This window comes from Melospiza georgiana, chromosome 19, assembly GCF_028018845.1.
Source record: "Melospiza georgiana isolate bMelGeo1 chromosome 19, bMelGeo1.pri, whole genome shotgun sequence".
NCBI classification, from domain to species: domain Eukaryota; kingdom Metazoa; phylum Chordata; class Aves; order Passeriformes; family Passerellidae; genus Melospiza; species Melospiza georgiana.
Genome location: NC_080448.1, coordinates 3,921,984 through 3,947,921, shown reverse-complemented (window position 1 = coordinate 3,947,921; position 25,938 = coordinate 3,921,984). Strand labels below are relative to the sequence as shown.

The 25,938-nt window shown below is 43.6% G+C and overlaps 1 protein-coding gene across 1 annotated transcript in view; it reads left to right on the top strand.

Annotated features, from left to right (window-relative positions):
* The window catches only part of AUTS2 (activator of transcription and developmental regulator AUTS2), an 819,578-nt gene that overhangs the window by 377,088 nt on the left and 416,552 nt on the right, over window positions 1-25,938 (top strand). Inside the window, exon 4 of the mRNA XM_058037438.1 lies at window positions 7,385-7,420. Coding sequence (XP_057893421.1) covers window positions 7,385-7,420 — 36 coding nt within the window. The remainder of the gene's footprint in view (window positions 1-7,384; window positions 7,421-25,938) is intronic.

The window sequence follows — 25,938 nt, the reverse complement described above, 5'->3', positions numbered from 1 at the left end:
GGCCTGCTCTGTGCTGGCCCTCCCCAGGCTCCTTCAGTTCAGAGCAGTAATTCCCATTGCCCCAAAGTCAGTTCAGAGCTGTCCATGCCATTGTTCCCCTCCCAAAATCAGTTCAGGGCTGTCCATCCTATTGCCCTCCCAAAGTCAGTTCAGAACTGTCCATTCCATTGTCCCAAAGTCAGTTCAGAGCTGTCCATGCCATTGTTCCTCTCCCAAAATCAGTTCAGAGCTGTCCATCCCATTCTCCCCTCTCCCAAAATCAGTTCAGAGCTGTGCATCTCATTGTTCCTCTCCCAAAATCAGTTCAGAGCTGTCCATCCCATTGCCCCAAATTCAGTTCAGAGCTGTCCATCCCATTCCCCCCTTTCACAAAGTCAGCTGAGCTGTCCATCCCATTCCCCTCTCCCAAACTCGGTTCAGATCTGTGCATCCCATTGCCCCAAATTTCATCCAGAGCTGTCCCTTCCATTCCCCTCTCCCAAAGTCAGACACCCCATGTGCTGAAATGACAGGACTTTCCCAATGTTTATTTTCAATAATATTTTTTTGAGAAGTCAGATGTCTTATGATATCAACTATTTACTGTCCAAAAAAGCTACAGACAACAGAGCAAGTTTTCTCTGAAGCTTTGCTTCTGTTTTTGCAGCTATTTTCTTAGAAAAAAAATACACAAACAGTGTACCCAACAGAAGATAGAACAAAAAATATAAAACATTGCAGGCAGATTAACCTTGAGGTCAGAAAGCAAATTTTGGCCATGAAATATAATGAATCTCCACTATTGTCACCTGGCAGCACTGTAAGGCATGGCTGCTGTATGGAAATGTGGCTAATGACTGAAGTGCATGTTCTCCAGGTGGATGATCCATTTTCCCATCCCAATTTTGAGCAGGCTGGTGAAGCAGGAATGTGAGAGCTTCACAGGCCTTCCTGCAGGGCCTGCTGAGAGCTCAGTGACAGGTGCAGAACGAGGGAGAGGGGATAATGAACATCCAGTTGCAAACTGACATGTCAGTGGCTTCATTCCCTCTCCTGTCAGGGATCTTTCAACTTTGCCTATTGTAAATGCTCCTGCAGCCCTTGGATAATGCAGAGTGATGCAAAGTGTGTTTACAAGGAGGGAGTCCTTGCCAGGCTAATGAGATCCAAGCAGGTAATTTGCAGCGTTTGTGAGAGGTGGGCAAAAATGAAAAGAAGATAATTCAATGAAAAGACCATGTTAAACAGGAGATTTTTCTCATAATGAGGCTTGAAATAGCATCAGACAGCAGGAAGGGGAATATCCTCTGTTCTTGTCAGATGCAATGCAGTGAGACTGATTTCTGTCAACTCCTCTCTTTGTCCTCGCCTGCACACGTGTGCACACACCCACCCCTCTGTGAGAGAACATAATTAGCAGAGAATCTGACCTCTGCTAGATTAGGGATAATGATTGCTCAAATGCTCCAGTGCAAGCAGTGCCCTGATCCAGCTCCCCCTCTGAATTTCATAAACCCATGGCTCTCTGCCTTTCTCTGTGGTATAGGTTTTTTTTTAGGAATGACAACTTGTTTTTTTCCTTTATGGACAGAGGTAGCTCCAGGGGCCTAAAAGAGAAATTGGAGAGTTGCTCCTCCTTTATATATAGGGTGCTGTAGTCAGTTTAATCTCATCAAAATCTTGCCAGTAGTAGAATTCATTTTGTTGAGATCTTGCTTGGAGACAAGATGGCAGCGCTTTCTCTTTTGCTCAGCTTGGAGCTCAGTCAACTCCTTTTTTTTTTATCTCCCTGTATGTATTTATTTTTAATTGAGTCCTCCCTCTTTGGCATACATTCTTGTCATGTTTTACAAAGCTGCCAGGAGATTTACCTGAGGAAAACATGAGAGTTACATCTAACCTGGATGGTAAATGCACCGAGCATTCAGGGGTTCAGCCACCTCTTTGTTAATCAAAAATCAAACCACCTGATTTCTTGGGAGCACATTCCTAAATTCCTGATCGACCTGATCTCAGCCCTGGCTGCTGCCTCTGGTGATGGCTGCAGGCTTTCAGTGAAGGGATGAACTCCCACATGGTCACTGGATGGGATTCAGCACCTCATCACCTCTTGCTGCAGTTGGCACCTTTCTGTCTGGAATGTTTTTCCAGTTCCTGAACAGGGCATGGGACAGGAATCTTCCCATTTGTCCCTGCATTAAAAGTCTGCTTTTGGGCTCTCAAAAAAGCTCATCAAAGCTGCTGCACCTTTCATGAGTGCTCCCCTGCTCCCAGTCCCTGTGTCTGTGTGCTCCTCCTGTGCTGGGCACTTTGTGCTCGAGAGGAGCCACAGTGAGGAGGTGACAATGAGGACCAAGTCCTGAAATCCTGAGCTCCCTTCCCACCAGGTCTCTGGCTGTTTGCTTCAGGAAGAGACTCCAGTAGTGTAATCCTGTGGGCAGCTCATGGTTTCAGCCCCAAACCCAGGATATTTTGAATTCTTTTGTCCCTCATCCCTCTCCCCTGTACACAGCCAAAGACAAATGGAGGGACAGCCTTTGGGTTATGTGCTGTGAATCCCTCAGTGCTGCTGCAGAATATCAGCAGTGATTTTGGCAGTGTGTGGAGTGGAGGCACAGGAGCAGAGCTGTGTCTGTGTTCTCCTCCTGTGCTGGGTACTTTGTGCTTGAGAAGAGCCGCAGTGAGGAGGTGACAATGAGGACCAAGTCCTGAAATCCTGAGCTGCCCTTCCCACCTGGTTTGCTTCAGGAAGAGACTCCAGCAGTGTAATCCTGTGGGCAGCTCATGGTTTCAGCCCCAAATCCAGGATACTTTGATATTCTCAATTCTTTTGTCCCCCATCCCTCTCACCTGTACAGAGCGAAAGACAAATGGAGGGACAGCCTTTGTGTTCTGTACATGCAGGGGCTCCCAGTGATGCCACAAGTCACAAGCCAAACAATAGTAAGATGATGAAAAGCTGTTACCTTTAATGAAGGTCCTCCAGGTGCAAGTATTGCAAAATGCACATGTGATACAGGACTTGGACAATTTTATAAGTTTAACAAATTAGCATACTTCAGAGAAAGCATCCAATTAGAGGAACAGTTAATTAAGTAATCCCCCCCCACTTTAGGTTCTGCCCCCATTGCTCCCCCACCTTCTAGCCCCACATTTATTATGTCTACAATATATGGAAAGAATAAAACATGCTTGTTTCAGTGTGAAGCCCTCAGTGCTGCTCCCTGTGCAGATCCCCAGTGATTTTGGCAGTGTGTGAGGCCCAGGAGCAGGGCAGTGCCTGTGTGTGTGTGCCAGGAGCTGCTCAGCAGCAGTGCCTGTGCTTTGTGTGCGTGTGGCTGCGAGGGTGGGCACGTGTGTGTTTGTGTGTCTAAGGTTGGGTGCTTAAATGCTTTGTTGCATTATGTTAATTCCTCGGCAGTGCAATCAAATTCATGTCGTAATTAAAGCTGTCAGTTGGAAGGCAAGCCAATCGCCAAGAAAACACAGCATAACAAATGAAGTGAAATGATTCTGCGTGTAGCTATACAATGCTTCGCCAGGCATGAAATTAAATAAGTAATTTGATGTTGACATCAGAAATTGAAATGATACCCACTGTTCCTTCATTCAGTCAGACCTGCATAAACAATAGCCAGAACAAATATGTACAACACAGTCTTTCTCCCCACCCAGCTCCCCAAGTAATGCACAATATATATGCAAAATGGGTATAACTGTGCCTTCCAAGACCTCAAGGATGTAATTTTCTTTGGTACACAATAAACTAATGCTTACACGAGGGTTACTACATTTTTGCTTCTGGGCCAAAGTTCTTTTCTTTAAGAAAGGATGGAAAAAAACCAAAAAAAACCAAAAAAACCCAAAAACAAACCAACCAAAAGAAAAAAAAAAAAAAAAGAGGTGGGGAAAAATGCCCAGAACCCTGTCAATTTTAAGCAAGTGTATTTTGCTGATGGGCACCTGATGCAGGCTTCTGCTGGTGGTTGTGTGAATATCAAACAGTATTTCTAATGTCCTATTTTGCAAAGGGTTTCGGAAAGTGAAACCATTACCTCTATTATAGGCACACTTTAAATAAGAGCTATAGAACCAGCCAGTGCAGGATCACGACTCAGCACGGGCTGTAAAGATGTTTGCACAGTGGGTGCCAAGGCTGGGCACGGGGCAGTGGGAGCCCTTCGCCCTTGGGAGTTCCCAGAAGGTGAGAAGCTGTCTCCTTGCATAGCCCTCGCTTCAGCCCCCGTGCTCTGCCAGCACACGGCTCTACACAGCTGACAGTCATTCATGCATGTGCAGCACAGCCTTTCATACTTCAATTAAACAGAGTTTGCAAACTGTACTCTCCATATGCAGCATGCAATGTGTGAAGGGCTATATTTCCATCCAGCAAACTCCAGTTCCCTGAAATTGCACAGTTGTTCAGTGGAAGTCATTTGACTGCTATGTTTCGACTGTCCTCCCATAGCCATTGCAGCATTGCTTTTGAAGGAATGAAAATATTCAGTGGGAAATATTTTGTTTGCTTATTCTTTTTTTCTTCCTCTTTATTGTTTTGTTTTGATACTCTATCCTTCCAAAACTTGGAATAAAAAGCAGACAAAAATTACACACAGATGCAGAATGCAAACTTTGGAGCTTTCAGCCAGTAAAGTAAGTTTAAAAAAAACTGTGAGTGAAAGAGTGGGACTCGCTTGGCATCTGCACAGAGCTGAAACAAAAGTGGTTCTAACGACTGCACGTGCTGTATTTGTGGGTAAACCTCCAGCTGAAATGAAAGGAATCTCAGTGGCATGGAGCAGGGAGCAGGAGGAGGGGAGAGGAAAGCAGCGTGTGTCCTGTGGGGTGCTGAGCAGGGTGTGCTCTGTGCCAGGGCTGCAGGGCCACAGGGGCTCCCAGTGATGCCAAAAGTCACAAGCCAAACAATATCAGGATGATGAAAAGCTGTTACCTTTAATGAAGGTCCTGCAGGTGCAAGTATGGCAAAATGTCATACAGGACTTGGACAATTTTATAAGTTTAACAAATTAGCATACTTCAGAGAAAGCATCCAATTAGAGGAACAGTTAATTAAGTAATCCCCTCTCTTGGTTCTGCCCTCCACTGAAGCCCCCATTGCTCCCCCAGCTTCTAGCCCCACATTTATTATGTTTAAAATATATGGAAAAAATTAAACATCCTTGGTTCACTATAGACCGAATAAGAGTCCAGGAAGGTGAACTTACTGTTCTAAAATCTAAAAGAAAGGGTAAGAAAAGGACTAGAGCTAGTTAAGGAGCTATGTAACTGTATAATAGTAGTCTACAGAGTTATGAATATATAAAAAATGTATAAAAAGCCAAAATCTTTTTGGCATCCCCAAAGCAGGGCCTGTGCCCATGGAGTGGCTGTGCCAGGGGCTGTGCCCAGCTGGGAGCAGCAGCTGGGCTGGGCAGTAGGCAGGGCTGTGCCAGTGCCCAGGGCAGTCCCAGGGGAGCTCTCAGGGCCACCACCCCTGGCACCAGGGGCTGTCCTGTGGGTGTGGTGGCACAGGGGAGCAGCAGGAGTGGGCACAGGGGGACTTTGGAGTGTCTTTGTTTGTGTGCAGTTCCCTGATAGCCACTGCAGATCTGCAGTTTGGGTACCTGTCCTGGAACAGCAGTGAAGGGACCAAATTTCTGTGTATTGCCAGTGGTGTGCCCAGGTCCCTCTGCAGGCCTGGGTGACCCCAGGATGTGTCACCATGGGAAGGGAGGCTGTGCTGAGCTACAGGAGTGAGAATGGAGCTACAGGAGAGGGAATGGAGCTCCAGGAGAGGGAATGGAGCTACAGGAGTGGGAATGGAGCTACAGGAGAGGGAATGGAGCTACAGGAGAGGGAATGGAGCTACAGGAGAGGGAATGGAGCTCCAGGAGTGGGAATGGAGCTACAGGAGTAGGAATGGAGCTCCAGGAGAGGGAATGGAGCTCCAAGAGAAGGAATGGAGCTCCAGGAGAGGGAATGGAGCTACAGGAGTAGGAGTGGAGCTCCAGGAGAGGGAATTGAGCTACAGGAATGGGAATGGATCTCCAGGAGAGGGAATGGAGCTCCAGGAATGGGAATGGATCTCCAGGAGAGGGAATGGAGCTCCAGGAATGGGAATGGAGCTCCAGGAGAGGGAATGGAGCTGCAGGAGAGGGAATTGAGCTACAGGAATAAGAATGGAGCTACAGGAGAGGGAATTGTGTTACAGGAGTAGGAATGGAGCTACAGGAGTGGGAATTGAGCTCCAGGAGTGTAAATGGAGCTACAGGACTGGTTCTCCAGTTCTTCCCCACTGGTTCTCAGGCACCCTCACTGGAGAATGCTCCTCTGCTTGTGCTGCTGTGCCCACGGGCTCTGGAGGCTGGAGCTGGGCACTGCTCCCCCTCTGATGGAACAGCCTGACCTGGATTAGCACCAGGATCCCCCATGTCTCTGAGAGAACCTGCTGTGTAATCCCCATTGCTTAGATGAAAAACTAATGAAACAAAACCCTTTATCTCCTTAATTCCTGTGAATATAGAGGTTGTGATCGTGTCCCACTTAAACTGAATTTCATGATGCTATTTTTTTAAAAGCATTTAAACAAATTGATTATTTTCCGTGGTAGTAATATTAGTTCTAATTATTTTTATAGGTTTGAGTTCTGAAATCTATTTCACACTGTAGATATTTCCTGTTGGCATTTTTTTGGGATTGTTGTTTCTATATCCTTGGTTTGTCAAACAATGTGGACATCCAAATGGGAAATTGTAGTGACTGCATTCTCCAGAAAATGGTACATTGACTAAAGCAGCTTCTCTGTGCCCACGCATTCTTTACATTTCAGACTACTAATTATGTTTACAAAATGTCTCATTTTAGAAAAGCACTATGTGTGTACTAACCAGGGCCTTTCGGGAATAAATTGGCAAACAGGTCATACACTGAAAAAGTCATCCAAACCCACCGGGCTTTTTGTTTTGAAGTCAGTCTACTTTTTTTCCCTTTCTCCCCCTCCCTCCTGCCCCTTTGTGGCCACGAAGCTGAGGAGCTGGAGTCCAGGGCATTGAATGTCAGCATGTCAGGGAGGCTGCTTGATGAGTGTCTGTTTAGTCTCAGTGCAGGGCGAAATGCCATCATTAATTCATTACCCAGCTGCCTGTCAAATAAATTGGCAATTACGTCCACGGCAGAAGCTTGGAATTCAGTAAATAGCACGTTACCATCTCGGAGTGGTTGAGAGATGTAAAGGGAAAAATTAAGCAACATTGTGTTTGTTTCAGTAGCAGATGACAAGGGGCAGGACGCTGGGGCTGTGATGTGGTGATGAAAAGCTTGGAAAGGGCTGGTAATGAGCTGTGTGGATTGGAACGTGTTAAAAACCATCACTGACTTTCCACTTTGTCTTTGTGTTTTATTGCAGAGCTCAGCTCCTTCCAGCTTGGGAACAGGCTACTTTGTAAGTGTCTATCTCCACTTTCACCCCGTGCCTCAGCAGCAGAGTGTTCCTCACACAAAATGCCTCACACAGAATTTATGGACACAGGGAATACCCCACAACCCCCTCTGCCCAAGGGCTGAGTGCACCTTTCTCATTTATTCCTCACAAATACCCTGCAAGTAACATTTCTGTGTTTCCCTGAACTAATCAGGTGTCATTTTAATTACTACATACATTCTAACAGCACTTAATTTACACAATTATAGCAAATAAAGTGAGCCGTGGTCTGACCAGCTCTCTAATGGGAGATGGTAGGATCCTGATTCCCCCTTGCACCCATTCTTGTTGATTCCCAGATTTTAAAGAGCCCATTACAATATTTTGCCTCATCTCCTGTGTACCACAGCCCAGAGAATGTGGCACAGTGATTTCTACCTGTTGCTTAAAAGCCCCTGGCTCGTGGACACTCTTGGAAAAGAAGTTATATTTATGCCAGATTTCCATTTTATGTCCTGAGAAGCAGATCAGGCCCCAGCTGGTTTGAAAATTGATCAGGTTTTTTGGATTTTGTGATTTATTTGCATGCACCTGTATTGATTTAACAGTCTATATTCATACCTTCCTGTTCATTCCCACATTCATCAATATTCCTTTTATTTGCACAGATAAATTGGGAGTGGAAAAAGTTTTCCATTCAAGCCAATGTACTGCTTATTTTCTTCCAAGATTTATATCTAAATTGCTCATATCCTGTTTCTCTTGTAATTTATGCTGTATTCTCCAAGCACATCTTTTCTGCCTTTATAATAACTGTGGGAGAAGCAGAGCATTGTGTATGTCCAAAACCAGGTGGGTAAAATAGGAACCCTGTCCCATGGCACTGCTCTGTGAAGTTATCAGTATAATCAAAGCCTCCTCCTATCTTCTCATTGAACTCTGGGGAAAAGTAAACTCTGTGGTATTCAATTACATGATGGAAAAACTTGGCTGCACTCTTGTCACATTCCCAGAGAGTCATTTTCTTCTATTAGTTCATGGTGAATTTAGTCTTTTGTCACAGACGTCTGTGATCCTGTCAGAAAGTTATGGGATTAAATTGTGAACGTGTGGTCTCACAAAAATGGCACAAAAGTTGCTTAATACCTGGAGAAATGCTCTGTCCTGCTGGATTTACACTGGACTTCTGCACAAACAGAACTGCTGGTGGTGAGGTATGAAAAGAGCATCCCAGGTGGAAAAGTTTTGTGGTAGTTGTTCTAATTATATCAAAGCCCAGATCAGTGTAAGGTAAGTTGTGAAACACAAAAACAAGCTGGTTTCCTTTTTTCATCACTTGCCCTGGTTTGTGTTGTGCATTTTTAAGAGGGAAGGGATGAAGGGAAAAATGATATCAAATGGCTCAACATTTATTTAGAATTAAAAGTAAACCTTGATATCCTTCCATAGTTCAGAATGAACTGCTTTCCTTTGTCTGGGAAAATTCCAGTCATACAGAGGTCTGCAGACTTTCTCTGGAATGGCACAGGTGTATTATGGGCTGGGGGCTGTGCCTTGGATAAATGAGCCTTGTTCTCCTTGCAGGGAGAGCTGAATATGCATGGTTTGAGAGCGGTGCTCAGCTTCCTCTCTAGGCAGCAGAGGTAACAGAAGAGAAGCCATCTGCTGTTCCCTGCACCATACTGTCTGTGGGTTGGTCCACTAAAGTGAAAATCTGGAAGGTGTCAGCATCCCCTATGCTCCAACAGAAAGCTTGAAAGTTTCCAGCTCTCCTGAGCAAGGGATTCAGTAACAAGAAGAAGCCTGACATCTTCTAAGGCTGATGGATTGGCACCTTAAATCTTTCCAACTTGGGGCTGTGTAGGTGGGGGAGACATCCCTTGTTGGTGCCATTAATATATTTAACTGAGCTGTTTCTTTTCTATAGCCACAGTATTGAGAGTCTTTAACTTCCTTTTTCTCTTTCCTCACTAATAGCCAAGTAGGTAGAAAATGTGCTTCAGTTTCTATCTTAAAGTTGTTTTTTGCACTTACACAGTCTTGGATGAAACATGAAGGATTTTTTCCCTCCCTTTTCACTTTGGAAAATTGTTTTTAGGATTATCTTGCTTGTTGTTTTAAAAAAGCCCATACTCTTATTAACTTACATGGGGCAAATAAAACCCAGATGTGTTTTGTGGTACTAGACAATGAGAAAAATGCTCCAGAGTGATCCAATTAGCATATGTTTCTGATCAATGTAATTATTGTATTATCAATGTGCAAAGGAATATGCACTTGAATTGATTTCTTTTTTTTCCAAAGCTTTTAACTAGAAAAAGACTGTTAGTTTTTGTGTTTGGTGTTAACCCAGAACATCAAAACAGGGGTCATTGGTTTCAAATAGTAAAAATAACTTCTAGTTTAATAGATAATTGGAAATGATTTGATGGATGTTGTACATTGGCCTATTATACAATATTCTGTACTGCAGCTCACCAGAGGAACCAGGTAGGTACAAATGGACTGATGGACATCTACTGCAGAGGGAAGCAGGTTCAATTCAGAAAGGAATGAACACTGAGGTATGCATTGAGTAGCACATGTTTGCTGTTTAAATCAAGTGTTAATGGAATCTTCATGTGTTAGGCCATGTTGCCTAGCACAGAGATAACCCAGCTTGGGATCCCCTTGGAGGGCCCTGCTTGCACCAGGCTCTCAGCTTTGAGGGCTGGGCTGGGCCATGTGTGTGCAATGTTTGTGCATGCCACAGCACAGCTAAAATGACTTTTAGGTCCTGTTACTCTATAGAGATCACTGAGTGTTTAGGGGAACATTTATAAAGCTGACACTTCCCAGGAACACAAAGTCATTCCTCCAGTGTCTCTGTAATAGCTCCAGCCCAGTAATTCATTGTGCAGCTTCAGTGGTAGTGGTGAAGGCTGGAATTTTACCTCATTTTATACTGTAAGCAGATCAATATCTGACTGGCAGAGCTGGAGATTGAATCCTGTTCTTGTTGTCTCTGTGAAAGTGCTCCTGGAAAAGCAATAGGGAAAGCAAAAATGCTCTGGGGGCATTCCCAGCCTGCCTTGGCAATGGACAGGGTTGGGAATCTCCATCAGGTGACTCAGCCCTACCCACACCCAGCTGGGGTGACAGAGCTGCCCTGGACTGAACAAACTGTGTAAGGAGCTGCCTTCAGCAAAATGGGACCAGTGTGAGTGGCCCCTGAAGGAGAGGGGATGGTGCAGAGCTGTCAATGAGCTCTAAATTCACCTTCACTTTGGATTTCAGTTGGGAACAACTCTCTTCTACTCCTTTCACAGGTGTTGGCATTTCTGTAGATTCTGTTCAGAAGACACTTTTGTTGGAGTGTGTTTCACCTGTCTTGGTGCTCCTTGTCAGAGGAGACACTTTCCTATTCTTTTGGCATATATTAAACCAATAGTCAGAAAAGAGGAGGTAAAAAGTCATTCTAATTCTCCTGGGAGCCTTTTGTGCTGGCCTGACTTTGCTGCTTCCTGTGGGATCAGTCCAGTCTATGATTGCTGCATGTGGAGAAACATTTAGGCATGCTGTTAATATTGGTGCACCCTAAGAAATCATAACTTAATATTTCCTGGAAGATCTCCCAGTTGTCTTTGATATTTTTTGCATTGCAAATTGTCATTGTCTCTCATCAAAGGCAGATTATAAGGTAGATTACATCTCATCAAGATGTCAGATCAGATAATTGGAAAGTAGTGAGAATTTTAGAAAAAAAAATCACCATCTCTTTAAAAGGAAAGCTGTTTGAATTATGGGAGTTTTTAGTGTTGTCCAGCTGTCTTGAGATTTCAGGAGGCTGAGATGTTTTAGAATACAATTAGAATTTGTGTAACAGTAAAGGTTTTTCTCTTACCTAGCTTTGAAGAATGAGTTTTGCTCATTTGTGTATCTTGCCAGCCAAATTCCTTTTAAAGGGGATAGAGGTTCATTGCTTTGCAACACAGAACAGAGCAGAAATCAAAACTTAAATAACTGAGTCTTTTGCTTCTAAACAACAACCCTGATTCCCAAGATTGTCAGGTTCTTTGACAATTGTACAGTTTCTCTGCTTTTGGCAACTTATTTCCATTTCTGTACATGTCTGCTTCTTGGGTCTTTGTTTCTGAGCATTTTCTGTTCCTCTTTTAATGGTTGTTTTTGGATTGCATGTTTGTGTTATTTTCTTTTCCTCCAAATACAGAGAGTTTGTGAATTTTTCAGAATTGGGTAGAATTTGGTAATAATAACAGTGGCAAGGCAGAAGCCTCCTGTGACCCTTCTTTTCCTAACAGTGCTCTTGCTCCACCTTAAAAAAGAAAGAAAGAAAAGCTAAAACTGTGCTTTGCACATGGGCTGGTGACTCAGGCAGACATAAATTGTGAGCTTATTCCCCAGGGCTCTGGCTAATCAGTTGTGCTATCCAATTTGGCCCTGAGTGGGTTGGGTTCAGCAGATGTTTGTGCAGCTCCAGCGTGCCATTGGGACACTGCTTTGTGCAATGTTGCATTACATTACTCAGAGCTCTAAAAACCCATCCCAGGGAGAATAAGGGGAGCACCAGTGGTGTTTGGTATGGATATGATGGAAGAACCAGGCTTTGGCCTAGATAAGGGCAGCTATTTCTCCGTGCACACAGATGGAGTGATTTCCATCTGAGACATCATCCTGCAGCAGAAATGTGGAATTAAATGTGGAATTAGTTACAGCAGCACATTCTGAGTGCTCAGAGAGCCCTTCAAAGAGCAGATTTCCCTCATTGCCTGGTCCATGTGTTTTGGCAGTGCTCCTGAGGAGCTGAGCTTTGTTCCCTGAGGTGTTCAGGTTGGCGATGCTGGGTGAGAGCCTGTGGAGACTCCACTGCAGGGAAGGGCAGCAGGACCCACTGATTCCTCAGGAGAGAACAGATCAGATCAAAAGTGTTGTTTGAAATGGGTTCAATAAATCCAACCTGCTAAAGCTGCAGAAGGGATGGAGCCCTTTACTCCACACCTTTACCAAGGTGTTGGTAAATAAAAAACTGTGCTTGCAAGTAGATTAAGCTGCTCAGATAATTTTAAAGCTTGACTTTAGGAGCCAAACATTTAAGTGTATTTTGCTGATGTTAAAGTGTATTTTGCTGATGTAAAAGTGTGTGTCCATCTGACACACCCTGAGCTCCACAAAGGCTCTGCACAGTGGCTGTGGGATGGCACCACACCATGAACTGTCATGTCCCCTGTGAATGGAGTTGGAAAGAGGATCCTTGTTATCCTCTCTGGCTCTATAAATCTTTGTTAACAAATCCTAATTTGCTTAGTAGGGTAATGAATGATCTCCAATTTTCTCACTGTAATTAGTTTTACCAACTATTATTGTGAAGGGTATATTGAAATCCATTTTAACTTCACTTTAAATTCTCCATGTGCCCATTCTTTGCAGAAGTGAAGCTGACAACAGAGGTTATGAATCTTCTGATAGTAAATTCAGATTGGAGCAAAGTGGACAAGATCCCCAGTAGAAATCTCTCTGTGGGCTGTAATTACTCATTAGCGCTTGCAGCCCTCAGTGGAGTGGGTTTGGTGGGGTGCACTGAGACCAGGAAACCTGGTGTTTCTTCATCTCAAATCTTTTAGGTGCTGTCTTTTGTTTTCCAGGAGCCATTAAAAATGCAGTTTATTCTAACTGCTGCTGTAAGAGAGACATCATCATTGCCAAGTAAATACATTGCATGTAATAAAGTCTAGCCCAGGTCTATTAATTTTAGCATTTATAAACCATAGTGCTGTTCCTAGGGAGAGCTGAGGCTCATTAAAGAGTTTGCTAACAACATGACCAGAAAAGCAAGAAGAACAAGAGCAGCTGCATTTCCAGCATCCTGCTCATCACAATAACAATTCTTGGAGCAAAACAACAGTTTTTGGAGAAGAAAACTCTGTATTTCACATATTATTAAGTCAGAATTTGGGGAAAGATTAGGCAAGCAGAATAAATGACCCAGGCTGGAATTCGGTCAGGATTGGTCCCTCCTCAGAAAATTTTGAGCAGAGGGGGTAAAGGTTGGAGTTATTTTTACAGCCCTTCAGGATGATATTTCCTCCAACTTCTGCCCTATTGCATGCTCATGCTTTTTGAATAACATGCTTTGAATCTAAGATATTAATCCATATATTTCTTTGGATTGTGTGTGTGGAACTGTGCTGTCCAAATGTTACAGAAGGAGAGCAGGGCACCACAGCAGTGTCCTACCCAGCCAGACAGAACTGAGAGCAGATTTCAGAACTTGAGGTCTTTCTGGTTTGTCCCCTCATTGCTGAAACACAGATTTTCACCTTCTGTCTGAACAATGGAATTTCTTCAATAACTTTACAGTAATTTCTTTAGGACAGTCCCCAGATACTTTAGTGATTCAGGGGGTGACATCCCCAAGGAATTGTCATTCGGGATGGAGCAGGGTCTGCTGGCCTGGGCCTTCCCTCTCCTTGCCCAAGCCCACTCCTGCTGCAGTTCTTGAGCAGTTCTGTGCTTTGTCTAATTAATAATTAAATAATAAATAATAGGTATTAATTATCAATAAATAAATTATTTGTGCTTTGCCTCAGTGTCACACTTCTGTGTCCTTCCTATGTTTGGGGGGTTTTTTTGTTTTTTGTTTGTTTTTTTGTTTTTTTTGGTTTTTTTTTTTTTAATTTCTGGAATGGTGCTACATTTGCTGCTCTTGCCTTTCCTCAGCAAATGCTTCCCTTTTCCTCCTGTTTCTGTGCATGTTGCCCACTTACCTTGTTGGAACCACCTTTTCCCCAAGGGTTACAAGTGTGATGAATGGAGATATCATTAAAAAAGAAGGGGAAAAAGGAAGGAAATAAGAGAGTTTATGTATTTGGAGGGGTGATAGGAAACTCTCCATTATTTATCAGAAGGGTGTCCCTCTTCTGTAACCAGTAGAAAGGGGAGTATTGAAAGTGGCTGGATGATAACTTCATTTACCCTTTAGAACCCTGGAGGCATTCTTCGTTCATATTTTTGTGGTATTTCAGGTGAACTTGCTTAATCATTTTTTTCCAGCAAAAATCAATTTAGAAAAATCAAGACAATCATTTACAGGCAAGCGTTTAATTTAATAATTTCTTCTTCTGGACATTATAAGATTTCTGTAAGTAGCAGAAAGACTTAAGATTTGCTGTCAGTCTGTTTGGTCTCCAATGCCCCATGTTACTGTGGCTCATGTTCTGCTCATCAACTCCTGCAAAGCAAAATTATTCTTTTTTGTGTTCCCCCTCTTTCTCTTTCACTTAACACGTGACACAAATTGCAGATGTGAACCTGAATAATAAAGGATTGCTTCACTGATTGCTAAACATGCATTATGGTGCTTTTAAACTCATTTCAGGTCATCCTCCTGCAAATTAGTTTGATTGCAAGCAGTTAAGCTGTCATATACAGAGCCTCCATCTTCTGAGGGTCTCAGTTTCATATCAGCACAAGAGAATGCTCAGCAGCATTGCCTGCATTGTATGTTGGATATTTTGGAGGAAAGATAGTGTTGTGTCTCTGGAGGAGGTTCTGTGTGGTTTCATGAAAGGAAAGGGCTGTGCAATCTCTCACTGGAGTGCTGCAGGGACTCCTGGCTTTGTGTTGTGTAAAGGGGGCTGACCAGTTCTGTATGACACAAGAGCCAGTTTTCTCTTGTTTGTGATGTTTTGGAACTTGGTGGAATTTCTAGCCCAGTGGAAAGAGTGATACTGGATTGTTCCTGTTGCAAATTATCTCATGGCATTGTTGTTTGTGCTCAGTTAAATATGAATTAACATTTTCAACCATGTGCTGTTAACAGGAGAACCTTTCAGGACTTCTGGTGTAACACAGGAATTTATAGACCAGCCCAAAATGGCAAATGGCTTTTTGCCATTGTGGTAGAAAGGAGGTGAAAGGCTAAAATGTGGTGATTTCCCTGGAAAGGGGGTTTGAGGTGGGCTCTGTGTGGAGAGGGAGTGAAGCTGATGTCAGTGTGGGAGCCCTGTGCCAGCTTGGGCTGCCTTGCAGAGGAGAAATCAGAGCTGCCCTGCAAACCTGGTGACCTTGGAAAGCACCAGGGCAGGCATGGACTGACTGACAGGATTTCTGTGGGGGAAGATAATTCAAAAGCCCCCAAGGAACCAGGAGTGTGCGCTGTGGATGGATGATGAGGAGAAGCCATGTGCTGGTGTCATTCTGATGGCAGCTTCCAGAAGCTTTTCATTTTGCCATTTTCTGAAAAATACAGTCTCTCTCTCTCTTTAATTTTGAAAGAATACATTTATTAATTTAGGCTGCATCATATTGTTTGTTTTTTAAAAAAACAATAGTGTTTTTCTTCTTGCAAAATTCACAAGTAAGGAAATCTGAGCTAGTTAAATCGGGAGGAAAACACTGCTGTAATACTGCAGGCACTCAGCTCTGAGCCTTGCCCAAAGAATGACTTGTTCCTATGCCAATGAGTGGTGTTAAGGTGAATATTAGGTTATTCTTCTTTTGAAGGTGAATATTGGGTTATTCTTTTGAGTCCCTTGGAGGGGTAGCAGGCTTGTACCTGAAGCAGAGAACACATCTCCTGATTGCAAGAATTAAGGCTGAATTTCAGAGAAAAGAGTCCAATCCCCTTTCTCAGCCTTTTATGTCAGAACTCAAAATTGCTGTCTGATAAAATGTAGGACACCAGATTGAATTACTTCATTGAACCACTGCTGTCCCCTGTTAATGGTAATTGCACGGATATAGTGGTCTTTCTTGGCAACATCTCAGATATTTACCTCCCACTGTTTTTCAATTCAAACCTTTGATGAAAATATTCCCAGTACTTCTTTAAAGCAGACACCCAACTGTCTTTCTTGACAAAGGCAAGGTCTTTAAATCAGATCCTGACAATTTGTGACACAGCAGTCTATCTAAATCACCTTTTACCTATGTCTCTGTGTCATTTCCTGGAAAAAAAATGTCCATCAGAAGAAGGTTGCTGAGGGCTTGGTGCTCAGAGAGTCTGTGTGTGTGGCAGCACCGAGCTGGAAGATTTGTGTGTTTGTTTCAGTGGAAGTAATTAAATGAAGGCTTGTAAAGTTGCAATGCATGCTGTAATGGTTCATTAGAAATATTTGGGAGTATTTTGTCCATAAGAAAATGATTATTAGGTTATTGCTGCTCTCAGACCATTAGGAAGTCAAGGTTTTTGATGGCCTTTCCTTTAGCAATGGTAAATCTGTTAAAAAAAAAAAAAAAAGAAAAAGCAGGGCAAATATTTTCATCTTCACTCTACCTGAGGGTTAATGTGCATTCAGCTGAAGTAGCTTCTGTTCACCTCCTGAAATCTCATCTCTCCTGATCTGTGAACTCTCCCTCCACAGAGGGGTGTGGATGCCACAGCACTCCTCAGCCCAGCCATGGTGTGGTTTGGGGCCTGAGGTGAGCAGGGCTGTGACTCCTTGGCTTGGTTTGGAAAGCCAGGTGTCTGCTAAGGAAGGCAGGAGCTCCCCCCTGAAATGGAAAATGTAAACCTCCTCCCTCTGAACTGTTATAAATTTGAAATTTAGAGGCTCTCAGGTAAAGACATGGGAGCAGGAGATAACAGTTCTTTATTATGGAAGAAAATAAAAATATAAAATAAACAATGCAGTAAGCCAAAAAAACACTGCCAGAGTCAGAACCCAACCTGACACCCTGTGGGTCAGGGTGTTGGCAGCAGTCCCATTGGAATTGTGGCTCAGCCCTCCTGCAGTGTCAGGGGTGGTTCTGCTGGAGCAGGGATCCTGCAGAGAAGGATGGATTCTTCCTCTGAAGATGCAGTGGGAGAAGAGGCAGCTGCTGTTCCTCTGGGGAATCCAGTGGAGAAGCCGTGCTGGTGTTCCAGAATCTCCAGATTATATCTGGGTAGGAATGCTTGGCTCCTCCCTCTGGGCTCACATCTCCCAATGGGATGCTGTAGTTCTTATCAGCCATGCAGTGACATTCAATAGCTGTTATCAGCAGATGTCTCCCCAGAGGGAGGATTGTTTGTGGAAGAGATAAGGAAAACTGCCCAGTGAACAGCAGATAACTGCCCCACCTCTGACAGAGGGCAAATAGAATAGAATACACATTGCCTTGCAATCTGGGACACTCCTGCAGTCACAGCCCTGCCCTTGGCATTGCTGGGGCATTGCTGCCCCTGCTCACTCCTGCTGGGGCTGTGGCAGCACATCTCTGCATTCCTGCCTATGTTTCTGGGACAAGATTGGTATATCAGTGGATTTGGCCATGTTATGTAGCATCACTGTAAAATAATTTATAGGAAAAACCTGTAACAATCAGCTGTCTGTGAATGAAAGAAGAGTGGTTTCTATGAGAATTTATGGTGAATGTTTTGGCTGTTCATTTCATTCCATGACCTGTATTTATTCCATGGCACAATGTATTTAGTAAACCAAATCCATAGATATTTACCAAATCTGCAGATATTAAACCAAACCCATAGATAAAAACCAAATCTGCAGATATTTATCTGCAAACTTCTGGGAAGCACTGGGCAAATGAAGGGCACTGGGGATGAATGAGGAAGGTTATTAATAAACAGAGGGGGGAATCACAAAAAAGTGTGTTCATCCGAGTCCCACCTGGGTGTTTGTGGAGTGCTGGGCAAACAGATCCAAGCTATTAGTGTAATAAAACCTCCTAATATTGATAGCAATGACTAATTGTTTCACCTTAGCAGCTGTAAACAGGTTGTTGTTCAGTGGCAGAACAGATACCAGGTAAAATACGAGATCAGGAGATAACTTCATTAGCAAAGTGCTAATCCTTGCCAAGGAGGACTTGTCTGTCAGGGGTGGTGATGAAAGGTGAGCTTGGAGGGGATAAAATAACTGTTCTGGTGAGTGCCTGTGCCAGGCTGGTTCAGAGAGTGAAGCTCATGTTTGGAGTGGCATCAGCACAGCACGTGGTGACACTTGTGCCCTGTGGAAATGCAAGGAACCTTTCAAACCAAGTGCTGGGCTGGGGTAGATCAGTCAATGCAAGAGGAATGTGTTGCAGTTTCAAGGAATCATTTCTGACCCCAGGTGTGAGGGGTTTCATGGTGCACAGCTGAAAGAAAAGAGAGGGATTTGAGATTTTTCAAGCATATAGAAAGATTTATTCCAGCAGAGATGGTCATGGCAAGCCCATGTTCCCTCTGTTGTGATGAGGGAAGGGAAGGGAAGGGAAGGGAAGGGAAGGGAAGGGAAGGGAAGGGAAGGGAAGGGAAGGGAAGGGAAGGGAAGGGAAGGGAAGGGAAGGGAAGGGAAGGGAAGGGAAGGGAAGGGAAGGGAAGGGAAGGGAAGGGAAGGGAAGGGAAGGGAAGGGAAGGGAAGGGAAGGGAAGGGAAGGGAAGGGAAGGGAAGGGAAGGGAAGGGAAGGGAAGGGAAGGGAAGGGAAGGGAAGGGAAGGGAAGGGAAGGGAAGCTGCTGCCTCCTGTTCTGCTTCCATGCTTTTGTCTTCTCCTGTGGCTTCTGAAGGTGGAAGTAACTGATTCTAGACAAACAGTTTGATGGCTTTGCCACACTTATGGTATCCAGGTTCTGCTTTTTCTGTGATGAAATATGGCATTAAATGTAACAAATGAAGTATTTGTACTGTACCATGGCACAGCAGCAGTAGCCCCAGAAGTTTTCCAGCTGCAGCCCCTGTTTCTGTAGATGGGCTCATGCAGGGGTTGGAGAATTGGCAGCACAGCTAAAGGGGCTGTGTGATGGGGCTCTCTGGGAGGCCCTGATGGTGACAGATCACTCCCACCCGGTGGGTGCTGAGCCCTGCTCCTCCCTCCTTCCCTCCCTTCCTGCCCAGCAGTAACATCTGCCTTGCAGGGTGCTCCCCTCGGGGTGCCAGCTGTGCCAGGCTCTCCCAGCAAACCTGCCACATCCCTGCAGCCACCTCTGCTGCCAGCTTGGAAGAGGCAGCCTGGAGCCCAGGATGCTGTTAAACAGCACCAGGACCTGTTTGCTGCCTCCTCACTGCCCTTCCCCACCGCGCACGGGCTGTGCCGGGTGCAGGAGCCGCCGAGCTGCCAGCCAGAGCAGAATTACTCACAGCTGCCGAGTGCCACCTGCTCCTGCCCAGCTCCAGCCAAAACAGCTTCCTCCCCTGAGTGCCCTGGAGTGGGGAACCCAAGAGCTGTTCAGAGCAGGCAATATTTATGTGGATGGGGAAGGGACACAGCGGGGCTCGCTCGGGAGCAGGGTGTGACGCAGGAGGTCTCCAGGACTGATGTCTGCTTCTCCCATTCCAAGCTCAAATCACCCCTTCTCCTTCCTCCAGTATGTTGCTTATGAATATTAATTCAGCCCTCTCTCCCTTTATATGCCATCCTTTTTCCCCATTCAACCTAATGCAAATTTAATGTTGTTTAAAAAAAAAAAAAAGGAAAAATAAAGTAACTGCAAATGACAGTGAGAGCAGAGTGTCTTCCTTGGCTCTGTGGTGTATCCAGGCAATGACACCTGGTGTGACACTGCATTTATTCTGTGGTAGAAGGACTCCTTAACCCCAAGAAAGCAAAAGAACACACTTTCTTGTGATTCCCCCTCTGTTTCTCAAAACCTTCCTCATTCATCCCCAGTGCCCCTCATTTGCCCAGTGTTTCCCAGCAGTTTGCAGATATTTTCATGGTTTTGGTTTACTAAATACATTGTGCTTACTTAAATTCTCTGTAGTACAGAAACAGTAAATAAAAGGTTGACATCATTATGAATTCATAGCAAGAGGCCACTTGACAGCCCTCTGAGCACCATGTTCTTTCTTAGAGAGTACTTCATTGCTTCAAAGGACTTTGTTCTCATTGAATCAGTAGAAATTCTGTTGTGTTTAACTAGAAAACCATGTTCTAATGTCTACATTCATTTATTTCAAAGGAAGATTTGAGGAAAGCTTGTTGTTGAGTTAACCTGCTGGCAGTTTTATCCAGTTTGTGCCTGGCTTTAGGCTTAGGAGCTGGCTTGCTTAGGTGCCTTTCAGAGTCAAAGCTTAGGTTTAATTTTGTTGCTTGTATCATAATTATCCATTGATTACTTCTTGCTTTCATCTTTTCAGTTCAGTTCCCAGTGTTTCTTTTTTCTTTCCTTGCTTTTCTATCATTGTCTGAGTGTCATTAAACTGCTTTGAATTTGCTCTTCATTCATTTCTGAGCTCAGTTATAAAGTCCTTTTCCTTGCCTATCTGCAGTACAAATGCCTGGAGTGATAATAACTAAAGCCTCTTTATTATTTCTTGAAAATATCACCTGGGATGTTCATCTGAAGGTGGGTTTGCTGCAGCTTCTTTGGAAAGATAAAGAGAACTTGAGGCAGCGTGGGGAGAGCTGTGGGCACTCAAGCTGTCACAGGCTCACTTGCATAAATAATGTCAGCTAGGAAATAAATCATAGCACTCTTTGGCTGTTGGTAGCCTGGCTTCCTAAAACTTCTCCAGGTCCTCTCCAGGGGCCTCTGCCTGATGTTGGTGATGAATATGTAAGGGAACAATTGGAATACAGGGCTTTGAGAAGTGGCAATCCCAAGAAATTCCACTGAATTATCTTTCTCCCATCTATTTCTTCCTCATTGCACAGTACCAGGAAATTTGCTGCTTATGATACAGGATACCCCTTTGGAGGAAACAATTGTTCCTTTTTCTAGGGTTTCTGTGGTTGAGATGACCCCCAGGTATCAGAAAGTCTCTTTTTCCCCAGCCCCACAATCAAAGAAGAAGTTGAGATTCCTCAGCTCTGCTTTTCAAGGTTGTTTATTTTCTCTGATCTGTTCCATTCTCTCTCTGACCTGCTGAGATCTGTCCAGCAGCTTGGGTTGTGGCACAGTCCCTGCCCTTGGGGTGCTGTTGGCTTTTTATACTAAGAACTGGGTGTGCTTTATTTACAATAATTTTCCAACATCTATCACCTATGTCAGACAGTCTGTCTCTACTCTAAACCAATCCAGAAGTGTCACCATCACAGCAGATGATGGAGGACAACAAGAAGCAGGAGAAGGAGGACAGGACACGCCCAGATTCCTCCATCTTGCCTCTTGAACCCCCATTCTAAATCCCCAAAATTCTACTTTTTCACCCTGTGACAAATCCACTAACATTCTACTCAAACTCTTGTGGCTTGTAAATCTTCACACAAAGTTGGTAATTGTTTCCATGGGCTAAAATCAAAGGCACAGGGGTTTTTCACTCCATGCCAAAGTTTCTGAGCCTCTGCCAGGGTCTGGAGTCCTCCAGGGCATTCAGAGCAATGTCCTGGGTCCCAGCACCTTTCTCAGCACACCCCAGAGGAAGGGGAAATGCTTATTCCCTATAAAGGGGTGACTGAGCTGCCTAAAAGCACATGGAAAGGCAGGATGGTGGGAATAGGTCACAGCCATTATCTGCAGGTCATTGCATCCAATCTCTGGTTTGCAGCTTTGCCTTGCCAAGCAGCTTCCCTGGCCCAGGAGCTCAGTGCCTCCCCTTGTTCCTGTGCTCCTGCTTCCACAGGGTCTGTGTTTCTCCCTTCCCTTCAATTATTGTGTCAGTTGACTGTGTTCACATAGCTAGAGAGCAGTAAAATATTTCATCTGTTGACTGCTGCATCTAAAATAGATTAAATTAGTGTTTATTCAACTTTTTACTGCTGACTTACAAAATTACTTTTAGTCTGGTTTGGATAGATAACTTTTTCTATTAATTTATAGCCATGCTCTGCTTTGATTGCTTTTTTTTCATTGGTATCAAATTATATGCTGCTTTAATATTTCCTCCGAGATGTGTTCTTGATTAAGTCTGCGTTGGATATTTATACCACCGAGAAGGATACTATTTAGAAATTCACTTTCTTAATAAATACCTGTTTCTAAAGCTCTCACTTCTCCAAATTAAGGTGCCTAGATTTAAATGTAGTTAATCCTACTTTGTTTCATGGAGCTTTTAGATAGACATTGGGAGAAAATACTGCATCATGAATGGACACATATGGAATAAATGATACAGGATCAAAGGGGATGTGATTTTGGGATGAGGTGTAAAACATTTTGGTTTAAATTTTTATGTAGTACCAGAATTATTTTGGTGCTATGGCAGAATCTGAGATCCTCTCATTAGTTTCTATATATCAACAGTTCATGTCTCAAAAAGCTCATAAAAGAAGTTAAGTGGGAAGTTTGAGATTTAAAAAAAAACCAAAACCATTGGAGAGAAGATAATATAATGCAAAAATATTATATAATAATAGATAATTATATATTATATAATTAATAACAATTCTGTAATAATTAGTTATATACTATATCATTATATATTGTAAATAACTATGTGACCTCATCATTCAGAAGCCAGTTCACAGTTGCTGTCCATGGACATCAGTGTGGTTGTGGATGTGCAAAGCTCAGAATTCAAAACAAAAACTGTCCAGGCTGGTCCCAGAGTTCCCAGCAGCTCCAGTGGCTGCATCAGCCCTGCCAGGCCACCCCAACTGCTGAGCTGCTCTGGGGGGTCAGTGAGTAACACTGATGTGTGACACACCTCACAAATCATATTTTTCTGTGTAACTTTCTAGGAAAATGCTTTTTTAAAAAAATATTCTTATTTGGGGGCAGTTTGCTTGTTTTGCTCAACAAGTTTATGTACAGCAAAACTGATGTTTTCATGTGCTCTTCAATTTGTTTTTTCGCCTAGCTCATTATACTTGACCTTTCTTTGCACCAAAAAAAAAATATTCAAATGGTTGTTATTCTTGAGACACACCATTATTTTTTTTTTTTCTTAATGGTGTTTTCTTTGTCAGGTGGTACTTTTTGAAAAAAAAAAAAAAAAAATAATCCTGATCTATCCCTCCAAAGCATGGAACATGCCTGTGAACCTTGAGGCCGTGTCAGCTGTGGCTGCCCTCACTGTCTGGAACCTCCTGCCAGTACTGGGGGTGCTCCTGCACCTCCTTCCCTGCCCAGCCCTGGATGGATTTAAGGATTTAAGCCCAGCTCCAGTTCACTCTGCTCTTTCAGGCTGGTGAGGTTGATTTTGCTGGCAGTAGAGGAGGGTGCATGAGCAGATCCTTCTGCTGGCTGCAGGGCACATGTGGGAACTTCCATGGGGGAGCAGTAACTCCCAGTGGGGAGTTTGCAATGGCCTCAGCTGCAGCAGCTGTTTGTGACTCAACATCTGGCCTGGCCTCGCCTCAGCACTGTCAGTGCTCTCAAACTGATGAACTAAGCATTTGGATAGTTTATGTAAAAACATTATGTTTTAATGGTTTTCTTTGGCTTTTTTTCATTCTGTATGTCCCTTTGAAGGAAAAGAAAAGCGCTTGTATGTGGCATTCACATTCTCTGAACAGAGAGAGATAATTCTCTCTCCCAGGATTTTTCCTGGAGAAGCACAGAGAGAAGAAGAGAAAACAATTCTTATCTCTACTTGCTGCTCCTGTTGTTTTTGCACTTGTGGAATGTCTTAGGAAGATTGTTTACCTGAAGAGATTTATCAATTAGATTCTGCTGAGCATTGTTTTGTTTCCTTGTCCAGTTAAGTCAAAACTGTGTCCTGGCTGTCTCAGACAGTGACAGGTTTTTCTTTAATATTCTTTTGTATAATATAGTATAGTATAGTATAGTATAGTATAGTATAGTATAGTATAGTGTACTATAGTATGGTATGGTACAGTATAGTATAGTATCTCTTTAGTATAGTTATAATATAGTATTAATGTAATATCATATAGTTTAATAAAGCAATTCTTCAGCCTTCTGAATCATAGAGTCAAACACCAATCATTCCCTGCATCAAGGGCTCCCTCCATTCAATTCTTGTTTGTAGATTTTTTCCCCCCAAAAAAAACCTCTGGCTCTGTTCTCTGCTGATGGAAAGGCCTTGTTGCCTGGAGATAAAAGCACCATTTCTTGCATCAGTTTAAATTTCACTCTCCTCTTCACAGTCTCATCTCAACAAAGCAGAGGTTCAAGTTTAAACACATGCTTACATCTGCTTTATTCAGGACAGCGTGTAAGCACACATGCATAACTGAAGTCAATGGGATTTAAGTGTGTGCTTCACTTTAAAGCATGTGCTTCACCACTCCCCTGAATGCAGGGGGTTTAATCTGAGTGCTTTGGAAATTGCAGTGGCCTTGCACATATTGGTTCTTTTATCCATCTGGAAGAAGGGCTACTGTGAAATTTAGTAAGTACTGTTCACACTTTGAAATTTTCGTGTAATGCATGCCTGCTTCTTTCCTTGCAGTAAGTTTAGTTTACACACAAAAGCACCATGAAAGGCTGGAATTTGTTCCTGTGCCTTTGAGTGGGCTGAGCTGAGGCTGATGGGGTGGGTGGGTGTTCACACTGTGGCTGTGCCCAGCTCTACTGTCTAAGGCATGATGGCACCCAGCACTGCAATATTTAATCTGTGCCTGTCACTGGAGGTTTCCAATGGCCACTGGTGAATATTTAACTTGTCCAGGACACCAGAACCTTTCCCCAAACCCTGTTAGAGTGAAGAGCTCAGAGGCACCTGCAGAGCAGTCACTCTTACCTGCCTGCCTGGTGTTGGTGGTACTTGGAAACCTCTGTAATTTCCCTTCAGATGTGGAGCTGAGCTCAGCAGCTGGGCCCCAATGTTTTGAAAATCTTTGAGAACTAATTAGGCTCTCCTCAGAGTACAGCTCATCCAGCCAGTCTGAATAAACAAATGGCACCGTTTGTATTAGGAAATCTCTACAAATGACTGATCCCTGTCATGGGGTAACATTAATCTTTTTAGTATAGATTTCCAATAGTTAACCATCTGGCTCCATGCAGTTTTCCAGAAAACACTCACTACTGGGGCTGGTGCAAAGAAGGTGGGATTAATAACCTGAATACATCATATGAAGCATTAATCTTTAGGATTGGCCATTTTTTTTTATCAAAACAACTCCCATAAGATAATATTTCACAGCATGTGGTGCTTGCCTGGACTTCTTTCAAAATGAGAAAATTTTTCAGTGTCTGCCATGATCTGCATTTTGCAAATTCAGTGTGAATGATCAAGGCTGGAAGAATTGTGTGTTCTCTTCTGCTTTATGTTGCATTTACAGTCCTGGTCTGTTCAGTGGCAATGTGTGTGCATTGTGATATTGGTTGTTAAAACTTTTCATTCAGAGTAACACATCAATATAAGACTCTAAAATCACCCAAGCAATGTCAATAATTAACACACAGCCTGGGACAGGCACTGCATTCATCCCATGGATGAATTTTGCCAACTGAGCTGTCCAGGCAAGTCCAGGCTCTTGGTGCAGGTTAAATGGTCTCAGTCTGGCCGAGCATTTAGGCACCTGCTTGACTTTAATCACTGCTTGTTCTGCAGATTTCACTGGTCCCAAGTGCTCTGTTGAAATGCAGCCCTGCCACTGAGGTCCTGCCTCACTCCCTGACCTGCAAGCTGTGGCAAATTAAAGGCAAAAGCAGCTGAAGAGGTTGTGGCCCTCGGGCTGTCTGTCCTGCCCCTGTGATGGAGATCACTCCTCTGCCAGGCAGGTGAACCAATGGCTGCTGAAGCACAGTGAGCTAAACTTAAATTGGAGA